Raw genomic sequence first — 12,057 nt, 5'->3', positions numbered from 1 at the left:
AAAAAATAAATTTAAAAAAATAAAATGTGTGGGGCGCCTGGGTGGCTCAGTCGGTTGAGCGTCCGACTTCAGCTCAGGTCATGATCTCGCGGTTCGTGAGTTCGAGCCCCACGTCGGGCTCTGGGCTGACAGCTCAGAGCCTGGAGCCCGCTTCGGATTCTGTGTCTCCCTCTCTCTCTGCCCCTCCCCTGCGCGTGCTGTCTCTCTCAAAAATAAATAAACGTTAAAATAAATTTTTTAAAGTGGTAACAATGGTCGATGTTATGTTTTGTGTGTTTAACTACAATGGAAATAGTTTGAAAACGAAACAAGCACACGAGACTGAATCGCAAGGCCACATTCGAACGCCGTCGTTCAGAAGACTGCCACGCTGCACAAACTCAGGGGCTGAGACCACCTGAATTCTCTCTGGATAGTCCTGATTGTGTATAATGTTATCGTTCTTAATAAATGAACTTTATTCATTGTAAAAGTAAATTGCAATTTAACTTTATGTTGTGAATTTCTACGAAAACACGATGCAGGGAAAAAAAATCCTTTGCCCTGCTACGTGAAATTGATTTTTGCCTTAAAAAAAAAATGTGATCTTGGCGGGGTGCCTCCGTGGCTCAGACCGTAAAGTGTCCAACTCGATTTCCGCTCAGGTCATAAAATCACAGTTTGCAGGACGGAGCCCCGCGTCAGGCTCTGTGCTAACAGCACGGAGCCTGCTTGGGATCCTCTGTCTCCCTCCCTCTCTGTCCCTCCCCTACTCTCTCCTTCTCTCTCTCAATCTCTCTCAAAAACCAACGAACCAACCAACAAACAAACATTTTTAAAAATGTGATCTTGGGGCACCTGGGTGGCTCCGTTGGTTAAGCGTCCGACGCTTGGTTTCAGTTCAGGTCCTGATCTTGTGGCTCAGGAGTTCGAGCCCCACACTGGACTCTGTGCTGACGGTTCAAAGCCTGCTTGGGATTCTCTCTCCCTTTCTCCGCCCCTCCCCCACTCGCTCTGTCTCTCTCGAAACAAATAAACTTTGGGGCGCCTGGGTGGCTCAGTCGGTTAGGCGGCCGACTTCGGCTCAGGTCATGATCTTGCGGTCCGTGAGTTCTAGCCCCGCGTTGGGCTCTGTGCTGACGGCTCAGAGCCTGGAGCCTGCTTCATATTCTGTGCCTCCCTCTCTCTGACCCTCCCCTGTTCATGCTCTGTCTCTCCCTGTCTCAAAAATAAATAAACGTTAAAAAAAATTTTTTTTTAAACAAACAAAAAAAAAACAAATAAACTTTAAAGAATTAAATTAAACATGTGACCTTGGTGAAGATTGCATTCAGAATGAAATGGCTCATCCCAAGGCATAATGTACACTCTAAATTATACTAGGAAGTCCTAAGAAAACTGGCCTAGACTACCCCAAACAGTGAATTTAGTCAATATATTTCAGCAAGAACTCAACAGTCAAAAATGCAATAGATGAATACGCAAAGTGGAAATACTAAAATACACATTCTATTTTGTTGCAAAGGGCATCCAAAAAGTGCTATTAAGGCCATCCAGTATAGATCATGATAAAGAGAATTATTCTCCTATGTTCAGTGATGGAGATGAATTAGTTGAACAGAGAAACAGGTATTTGCCTTACACGTTCATTTTTAGAAACAGATCCAGATACACACACACACACACACACACACACACGTTCCCAACCGGTCAAGAAATAATGAGCTCAAGCGACCCCCACCGCTGAATTCTAACTCCCCTCTGTGTAACTATCACTTTAGACTGAAGACTGTCTACTCCAGTCAGATTGTAACTATCTGCCTCCACGACTACACCACGCTCCTCAAAAGCAAGAACAGTTTTTTGGTTCACCCATTCCTCAGCGCCTAGCCCCTGAAGGAGGATTTCATCTTTGCTGAATGGAAGTGAATTTGAACCCCCAATTCTTTCCAGTCCAGTATAACTACGGTCCCGTCAGCTACCTCACTTCAAATCCGAGTAGAACGAGCAAGCCCTCTGTCCCTGAGCGGCCAACAGGTTCTGCAGGGCAGTGTCACTTTGTTGCAACCCTTATTTTAGTAGCAATATGTTACATCATGATGTCACTTTGGGATTTAGATCGTCTGACCTCAAATGACATGAATATCAGCTCGTTGGTAACGGCTGCTATTGATAAAACGGCGAATCTCTACTTCTGGCTCATTATCATTTGGCCAATTCAGTATTTGGAAGCCTAACTAGTTCCTAAGGAGCAAAAAACAACACCTGCCATAAACCCATTCCCTTGAGCTCACGACCATCCCTTTTGACTGCTTCTCGCGGAGCTAAAGCAAGTGGCTGGATGCAAAGCATACGTGTAATGTGATCCAATAAGTAGGTCCTTTCCTCAGAAGCTTTCCACTGACAAGACGACAGAGTCAAATAAACCCTTAGTTCTCGGTCCACAGTTGATTTGTTGTGGGAACACCTGCTTCACCTTCAATCCACACATTTTCTTGGGGATTCTTCTTGTGAGTAGGAACTGTAGAACTAGAAGGTTCTTTCATGACATGTGAAGGACGAGATCCTGCCACCGCCTCTAATTAAGGTACAAACCAGGATCTCGGGAAGGATGATGGGGAATGGGGAATGTCTGCAGGCCGACAGAGCACTCGGCACCCCCTCCGAGACCCCAGAGGGTAAACACCACCGTAGCACGGAGGTCCTCGGTCCGTGGAAAGCTACCTTCCCGAGGGACAGACACCGGAGCCGCTCTTCAAAATCCTCATCACCCGGAACCGGCTGTCCAGCCTAATCGGGCTTTCCTGCCTCGTCTCGGCAGCCTGCTTGCACCCCAGGTAGAATTACTGCCTCCAGCCCCCTACAAGGCCTGGTTCCCATGAGAACGTCACCACCGGGAGGGTGGCTTCTATGTCCTCGTCTGGCACTGCGGAGGGGCTCCCTATGTTTTGAATGGCTGGCGGACTGGTCTCACTGAGGAAACCGGCCCAGTCGGAAGAGCGTGCGACTCCTGATCTCCCTGGGTCGTGAGTTCGAGCCCCGTGTTGGGTGTAGAGATAAATAAATACACTTAATTTAAAAAAATAAAAAATAAGTCAAGGGAAGAGCTGCTGTCCTGTGGCACATAATTTACTCCCATGAGCCTCCTTTGCCATCTGTACTCCGTAGGTCCACCCAGGATCATTTACATTCAGTTTGTACGTTTCCTAACCATTACCCGTGTATTTTACAGACATACTTTCTATTTGTTACTTGGAAGTTCTTGCAAACAGAATTCCCTGTCTCCCAAAGCCAGAGTGGGCACTCGATAAATGCTTGAGGAACAGACTCATGCACTCTGTTTCCCAAGTTACCCTCTAGGTAAGAGCTGGTAAATGTCGGCATACAGCCAGTGTAAGAGATTGGCCTATAATCTCAGTTTTTCCTGGACATTTCTGATGCAGTAAATGACAAATATACCATAATATAAGAAAATGGTTTTATTCCTAATTTTTAGTTTCCATACAGTTTACAAATACACGTTTACTCTGATAATACAGCTTTGCAACTAGCAACGCAGTTGAACTAACACCCATAAATACAGGTGGGGAGACCATTAACATCCACTAATGTTTCTCTACATAAACTATTCTTTTCATGTCATTTTTTTTTTAAACAATTGCAAATAGACTACATAATACGTGGGCAAAAAGGCAATTAAGTGAATCTCTTGAAACACTAAATGTATAATAAACAGTGCATATTATCAACATTTACATGATTCACATCAAAATGATGACATCCTAAAACGTATTCCTTTTAAAGGATAGATTTATCAATAAAATATTACATATCTTTTAATACTCTGGTACAATACTTCATATACTGCAGGAAAATTAAATGTAGGTCTAGTCATCAGCTTAAAAAAGGATCCTTTTCTATTAGCTTTTATTAATAAAAGAATCACAATTATGTCATAAATAAACAGGCAAATTATTAATTACATGATTTGAGGTTTAGGATGAAAACTTGTAGAAATTAGTTTGATATACAGTAAAGTTATACAACACACTAAAACCAACTGTTTAATATTTCTGCCTTGTGTGAACTGCCCATAGTGAAAAAAAACAAACTTTCTAATGATGGAAGATAGAATAAACTAGGTTTTGGAACTTATTTTTCAAGAGCAGGAGGGAGAAAGATTTCAACAGAATTACGGGCTAATACAGATCCTGATAAAGGCATCTTGAAATCAGGGAGGCCATGTGCTTGCTATATAAACCGTGAATCCCCCAACAACATACAGAAAACAGAAACTGTACCGGGAGCGCACTTAACGTCTACAGTCTAAGTTTCCCTTATGGATTAATAAGCTACAACAAAACACAATTGCATACCTTTCCACCTTCCCCTGAACTAGAAATAACCCAGGATGTTATATTAGTTCTTCAGATCCCCAGTAAAATAACCCCTAAAAAATAATCTTGATAATCTTCTTGGCTGTTGCAAAGCCACTAGGCTCCGTGAAGAACCTACAAACACCAAGAAAGTCATACATTGCTTTTCTCATCCCCATTTAGCCGCATCTGAAGAGGGTAAGAGGGAGAGAGGATCATCATTTTCAGGAGGGCCACACACTGGATATGAGGTGTCTTTTTATTTGCTTAAAAAAAAGCTATTAAGACTCTGAAATTTGGCTTTTTAAAAAAAACCCTAATGCCAAGTGTCAGATAATTTCTTCACCCCAAATATAAAACCCTATCCTATGCTGATAATTTTAAAATCCTCAACCAGCTATGGGATATTGTGCAAATTTAACGTCTACCGGCAACCCAGAAGCAGACTAAACACCTGTATCTATCACACCTACTTTCCGGGTAACCCGGTTCAACCAAGCATGGACTGCTCTGGCCCCGGGCCCTTCAACTTCCTCACACACCACCTCTCTGGAACTTTCACGTCCACTACTTTTTAACAGCTGTACCTCAAGCGCCCCACGTCTTCACAGCTCTCTCTTCCCGATTCCATCTCGTGGAGAGTGATCTCATCTGAGAACCTACCATCACCTCTCACCAAACACGTAACAGACCTCAGCAACCTAGGGACTATCGCAATCTTGTCTTGGCGTAAGTTTACATAACATGATGCTTTGCGGACTTCGTGGAGGGAAATCTAAGTGAAGTCAGTGTCCTGTAACAAACGAAGCCAGCCGAGACCAAGGGTTTCTGTTCCAAGTACAAAACAACTTAATCTTAAGCTACAGGCAGAGACGTTAATGCAGCAGGTATATGTGTACCATCGAACCTTTGTATGCTGGTGAAAGACTTTGCCCCCAAAGTCCAGAGTCTAAGCTACACCACAAAATCAAGGCAAAGGAGAACAATTCAATGTGGCGGTGCAATGGAGAGAACAGGATTCAAGATCCTTGTTGCAAACACTGACCTGGAATCTCTTTCTTTACAGGCTTGACAGGAAGACAGTCGTCACTGACATTCCCCTGATGAGGTAATGACCTCTGAGCCACACCTGTGTTCTAAAGCAATGCTAGGTTCGAGGGACAGGGGACCCCAGGGGGGTGGGGTCGATGCGCGTTCTGTCTGTGAAAGTGGCAGCGGAGGCTCTTCCCAAACTTCCTCAGGGTTTCACGGGAGGTGAAGACCTCAGGGAGGAGGTACTACTGGGGCCAGGCCTAGTCCTTCCTTTCGGGAGCCAGAGCAAGAAAAATCTGAGTTAAGGAGACGGTCACCTAATGGCAAAGCTGCCGTGTCACTTCATCATCTTTACGAGGTCAACCGAAGACACTTTAATTGAAATACACTCACTGGATAATGATTCAACACGAGGCAAAGAGGACGTCTTTGGAGAAGGCACTTCAGGTAGAACGGGAGCAAATCTCACTGCTTGGTTAAAACGAAAATGAGCGACTGCCGATGCGATCTGATCAGCGGCCTCGTTAGGAGGCCCCCGCTTTGCCGCAGCCCGGCCGAAACCACCGGCGTGGAGAGGGCACCACAGTCGCCTCCCTCTGTGGGCGCCACGGTGACAGGGTGGTTCTGACCCCTAAACACACCCATCCTCACGAGACCGGTCTCCCCAAGTGATGGTTCAGAAAATATGCTCAGAGCCAGCAGAAATGGTTCAGGAAGCTTCTAGAAGGCCCTCTGTCCTTCTCTTTGACTTCCAGCTTACACGGGCTATTATACGCAGCTTCCATTTGCCAACGTCACCAGCAGCTTCTACTTTCGCTAACTGCTGCCGTCTTCCCGTGGCAATGACTCTGACATTCGGTTACTCTGGGCCACCCCCCCCCCCCCCCCCCCCGTGAATCACACCTCAGCTTCATGCTCTCGTGCCATCCCCTCCTCCTGACTCTGGGCTGGGCCCGTGACTTGCTCTAATCAACAGGGGGCAGTAGAAGTTCTGGGTTGAAGTCTTAAGAAGGTCTGGCAACTACTGCCTTCTAGCCTGGGGAGCTCTGAGCTGCCACGTAAGCGGTCCAGCTACCCTGCTGGCCAGGCCACTTGGGGCGGCCACATGGAGGAGAGGCCAGAGGACCTGCAGAGAGAGGCCCCGCCACCCCAATGTCTCGGCCAACCTGCTGACCGCACGGGCAACACCAGCGAGAGCACAGGAACAGCTCGACTGAGCCCGGCCCAGGCTAAAGAACAATGAGGAAGGGGGAAAAAAAAGAGAATTGTTTCAAGCCATTTCGTTTCGGGAGGGTTTGTCACCGACAATCCATAAGCACAACACTGCTTGGTTGTCCACAGATGCGGTTTGTTTTTTGTTTTTTTTTTTCCTGAACACAAGACAATCACTCAAATGAAAAGAAAACATGACAAACATTTCCCACCACCTCCTTCTCAGTCAACAGGCTGAATGGTAATTGGTCATCTGCTACGAAGAAAACACACCTTCTATCCTAAGTCTCCATGATTCTTTTTTCCCATGATTTTTTTAATGGCAATGCAAAAGTAGACAGATTGTCGACTTCCGACAGTCTGGGGGCACTGGCTTTAATTATCATTTAGCCAAAAAAAGAGGCCATCAAATGAATTACCCACTGCTGGATAAGCAATGATACCTGAACCTGTTCTCACTCCCACGGGATGCTGTTACCTTTCCCAAAACGTTTTTCCTCTTACAAGCGCTCCGTCATCCCCCACAAAGAGAAAAACGATTGAGTTTTTAAAATTATAAAAAGGGGGAAAAAATGCCAAGAAGTAGAATTTGAATCACCATCATCTGCCAAATACAGAGCACAATTTAACTGCTTCCTCAATTTAAAATAAAATTCTATAAAACAGAACACTGTCTACATTGTAGAGATGATTTCTTCGGATGTGAGGAAATGGGTAACTGGTAATCAGGTTTTGTTGAGTTAGAATACAGTGGTCTTTAAATGGTTTTGAATTTTGTCTGTCCAAAGGTAGTCGGCCACGACACAAGCCTTCCAAGTTCAAATTCATTCTTTACAGAAACTTTCTTGCATCTGTTCTTGATGTTTTTAGGGAGAGGGTGAAAGTCCACATCTGGGGAAGAAATAAGTGAGAATTTTTAAGGAGCATGCATCTAAAAGTCTCTCAAGGCATTAAACCATTTTAAAGTAGATTTAAAGCTTTTAAGTGTACTACCCATTGAAATGGAAATTTCAACATGCAATATGGAAACTGAGCTGCCAACACACATCACACACCTGGGTCGCCATCTACAAAGGTGACCGACAGGGAAGAGACAGACAAGGGAGAGCAGTTCCCAGTGGCAGAGCTGGAAGGGATGTGGAGGTGAGCGGGGCGGGGGCCCGGGGAGGCCAGCGCCCTGTGTCGCACAGCCAATTGGGGGCCAAGGGGGGATGAGAACCCGGGCGTCCTGACTCCAACCATCCGGAGCTGTGTCCCCCCCACTTCCTGGGCCCCCACAGATCATCTCCGGACACAGCTCGGGTAAACCAACTCTAATACAAGTGCAAACAATGGGACACCTGATCACCAACAGCAACCATCCCTGAGTACTGAGTGCCAGCTCTGCTCCTCACAGAATTAACTCTGCATTTGGCTTCAATCCTTAATGAACTCTAAAATAAATCCAGCTGAGAGAAGAGAAGTTTAGGAAGAGAAAAAAGAGGCTGGTTTGTAAAACTCAACGATGGTACATTTTGCTAGAACACTCACAAATTAGCCGCCTGCTTAAAAATGCCACAAGGATAGAAACAACTGGGGAGCACTTCCATTTAAATACCTATTTCTGGGGTGCCTGGGTGGCTCAGTCAGTTAGGTATCCGACTTCAGGTTAGGTCATGATCTTGCAGTTGGTGGGTTCGAGCCCTGCGTCGGATTCTGTGTCTCCCTCTCCCTCTGCCCCTCCCCCACTCATGTCTGTCTCTCTCTCTCTCTCTCAAAAATAAATAAACATTAAAAAAAAGTTAAATACCGATTTCTGTACTGAAGTCTTGGTGGGTCTTCTCATCTGAAACTTTTCTGCTGCTGCATCAGACCTACGTTTTCATAGACTCTGGCATTATCTTCTCTCATTCTGTAAAGAAAAAAAAAGCATCAATAAAAACGCAGACCATGCCCTCCAAGCTTACATGGCATTTACAAAGCACATACCACATTCTTTGGGGACCAGGTATGGTGCAGACACAGCCCCCAGGAGCTAACATTCTAAGACGGGCTGTAAGCCATAAACATACAGCAACATCAAGCTAGAAGTGAAATAAAAGCCTTGAGTCCCTGTGCTCTCTGGGGCTGGAGGAAAACAAGCCGTCTTCCCTGAGGGGAGAGCAAAGGAGGCTTGTATGATGATGAGGCCTTTAAGTAAGACCTTGAAGGACGGAGACATGTGCACATAGAAAGGACAGGTATTAAATTCAAGCAGAGGGATCTCTTGGGCAAGAGACCCAAGAAAGGCAGGAGCAGTGTGGTAGGGACTATCCTTCCATTCAGCCCGGATCCAGCTACGAGATGGGGAACAGTAAGGGTGAGGCTCAGTGGTGGTTTAGGGCCCTGGGATGAAGGGCCAGCACATCAGAGGCCAGACTCCATTCTGCTGAGCAGGGAATGGAAATCAGAGCAGTCCAAGGGGATGGGGGACCAGTCGCTGTGGGTGTCAGCCTGGGCAGGACAAGACGAAATGAGCAGAAGGGGCCCAGGACCCGGGGTATCCTGGGTCTGCGCCCTACAAGGAATACGATGGGAACAGAGAGGCAGAGGACCTGTTGCACAGGAAGGCCAGTGGTAAAGGGATCGTCACAGTTAACGTGTTCTGCCATTACTCAGGGAAAGCTTTCGGGCAAGGACTCAGAGCCCTGATGTGCCAGTGCTGCTGCAAATGACTGCAGGTAGCAATTTAAAATATCAGCCTTCCCCATCAGTCCACTGGGGAAGGAAAAAGCAGGCAGAAGGAAGGGGAGACTTGGTGGAGAGAATGCTTTCGCTGTATAATTTCATTTCGATGTTAACTACAAGCCAAATGTAAATACAAGCCTCATATTTGCTATCTAAAACGTTTATACAGAGTATTAAAGTCAGCAGGGGTTTAAAAATCCACATCAGAAGCAAACAGAGAGAAGACTCTTGGGGGAAAATAAAAAGTAAATGTTATACCAGAGACCGACTTCAGAATATACAGAAGAACAATAACTTACAACTGCCGTTCACATAATCGATTTAACAAACGTTTTCCTAACACGTTTTTAGCTTAAACAAGGGGTGGGCACAGTTTTTCTGTAAAGGATCTGAGGGTAAACAATTTCATTTCTGCAGGCCATACTCAGTCTTGGGCATATGATAGTCTTTGCAATGCTTTTTTGTTGTTGTTGTTTTAAAATAACCTTTTAAAAACCATTCATGAGCTGTGCAAACACAGGCCATGGGCAGAATTTGGCCTGGGGGTTGTAGTTTGCGGACTCCTGGTTTAAAAGCCCAAAGTACATTTCTGTTGTCTGCTGACTGTGGAAAATTAGCAGAACATGGCAGCACTGAAACATTAATAGTCAAGTTTATTCACTTTTACTTAGCAAAGAGTCTCAACGCATCAAAAGGGGCGTTACTTACCTTTGCTGTCGATCATTAACAACAGGTGTTATCTCCACCCCGTCAAAAGAAAGATTCAATGTTCTTAGAGAACACCACCTGCTACACTTACAGCTTCAAATAGTCATAGGCGGTGTACCAATCAGCTTGCAGTTTAGGTAAATTAAAATTTTGTTTAGAAAGCGGATACACTCGCGAATCGGTTGGGCAACAACAATGTGCACCCATGACAAGCGTGTGCTGCAGAGACCTGTTGTTTTTTAAGCTTTTCTGCAGGACTGTATTCAGGCAGAAAGGATTTCCTTCATTCCTACTTACTCTGCGCAGGATGGTGTTGGAGTACAAGGCGGGAGGGGACTCTGATCTCCACTTGTCTGGTCCGTGAGAGAATACTTAATATTTGTATATTCGTGCCCTTTCCTCTTGCTTTTCTGAAAGGTGAAGATTGCATAAATGAGGAACTGGAATGTTTTAAAGGAATAAAGAAGCAAAGGTGGCATTTCACCAGACAGATGGGCAGACAGGTGGAACCCTGCATACTGGTAGGCTGACCAAATGTTAGGGAATTCACCTCCCCGGTGTAAATGCACCATACAAGTGAAAAATACTTTTGAACCTTACAATTCAAAAGCACAGAGTCATGCATTAACACCTCACACTATCAAAACCAACTGTATCTATTTCTGAGCTAAGAGAGAATTCACACTTTCTTTGCCACATTAACATCTAATCATTTCATAGTTCGCTTGCAACATTTTTAATGATTCTCAGAGAAACAGTCGGCAAAAGAGCTCTAGAAATAAATTCACTACAGGTAAAAATGGCACACAGGTACAAAAGGCAGTAGCTCTCTTAATAGAAACAATCACACGCCTTATCGTACCTTTCCTGCCTCCCACCCCCACCCAGGGAAAGACCCTGGCGCTTTAAAACTTTATTTTGGGTTCCAATGATACTCTTGGAAAAAAAAAAAAAAAAAATTGGCAAAGAAAACCAGCAAAATATAATCTCATCTCAGATGCAGAGTGAACTATATTTGGTAGGAGTCCCAGTTAGATGATTTATCACTCTTCGTTCCTAAATTCACCTAGAAACAACCAATTCTGAAAATCTAACTCACCAAGTTGTCATCATTATATAATGTTGCCTTCGTTCGAGGATTATTCAAGAAAAACAGCAAATATCAGAAAGGGTACCCACATCAAATACTGACGTACAGCAGTGACTTTCATTTGCCGCCAGTGAGAGGGTAAACTGGGGCACAATTAGTCGGAACTGGAAGTACTAATCAGTATCTAGTAATAATAAGAATACATCCCTACAGGGCCGCCTGGGTGGCTCAGTCGGTTAAGTGTCCAACTCTTGATTTCAGGCCAAGTCATGATCTCACAGTTTCGTGAGTTCGAGCCCCACGTCAGGCTCTGCGCACTCACAGAGCCTGCTTGGGATTCTCCATCTCCCTCTCTCTCTCTCTGCCCCTCCCCTGTTCACACTCTCTCTGTCAATAAATAAACAAACAAACAAACTATATCCTACAATCTTGAACATCTGAAACCCATACACATAAGCCTAAAAGAGCTATACAAGAATGTCCAGTGACATGTTATTCTTAATAATGTCTACAACAAGAGAACGAATCAACGTGATATACTCATACCATGAAATAATATGCAACAGTGAAGAGGCACAACAGAAAGAAAGACTGTGTGTGTGTGTGTGTGTGTGTGTGTGTGTGTGTGTGTGTGAAAACAGGCTTCATAATCAATGGTAAGTGGAAAAACAAATTACAGAACAATGAAACAGTACGATCCTATGTGATTAAACATTCTAAATATATAAAACAGTGTTATCTATTGTGTATAGACTACTGGTATTTGTATCGTAAAATATAAAAAAAGACTACACGCCCAGCAATTGCCCTGGGGTTCCGAGGCGTGCACTTGGGGCTGACAGCTGTACCTGCCGCATTTGATTGCTGTTATAAAAGAAAAAACAAAACAAAACTTGGAAGAAATAGGATAAAGCAAAACGGATGATTATAGATATACTACTATTGTTTAAATTT

At 44.6% G+C, this 12,057-nt stretch overlaps 1 protein-coding gene across 2 annotated transcripts in view; it reads right to left on the bottom strand.

Moving 5' to 3' along the window:
* Window positions 1-3,440: 3,440 nt before the first annotated feature.
* Window positions 3,441-12,057, bottom strand: part of PTPN11 (protein tyrosine phosphatase non-receptor type 11) — a 79,833-nt gene continuing 71,216 nt past the window's right edge. For both annotated transcript variants that reach the window (XM_047088022.1, XM_047088023.1), the window contains exons 14-16: window positions 10,311-10,423; window positions 8,389-8,490; window positions 3,441-7,490 (exon numbers count right to left, since the gene is read on the bottom strand). In XM_047088022.1, coding sequence (XP_046943978.1) covers window positions 8,421-8,490; window positions 10,311-10,423 — 183 coding nt within the window. In that variant the 3' untranslated portion in view covers window positions 3,441-7,490; window positions 8,389-8,420. The remainder of the gene's footprint in view (window positions 7,491-8,388; window positions 8,491-10,310; window positions 10,424-12,057) is intronic.

This window comes from Lynx rufus, unplaced genomic scaffold (genome assembly GCF_022079265.1).
Source record: "Lynx rufus isolate CCGP_SWC_20201006 ecotype Redwood Valley unplaced genomic scaffold, mLynRuf1.p SCAF_24, whole genome shotgun sequence".
Lineage (NCBI taxonomy): Eukaryota > Metazoa > Chordata > Mammalia > Carnivora > Felidae > Lynx > Lynx rufus.
Note: the sequence above shows the minus strand (reverse complement) of the source record. Positions and strands in the feature narration are given on the sequence as shown.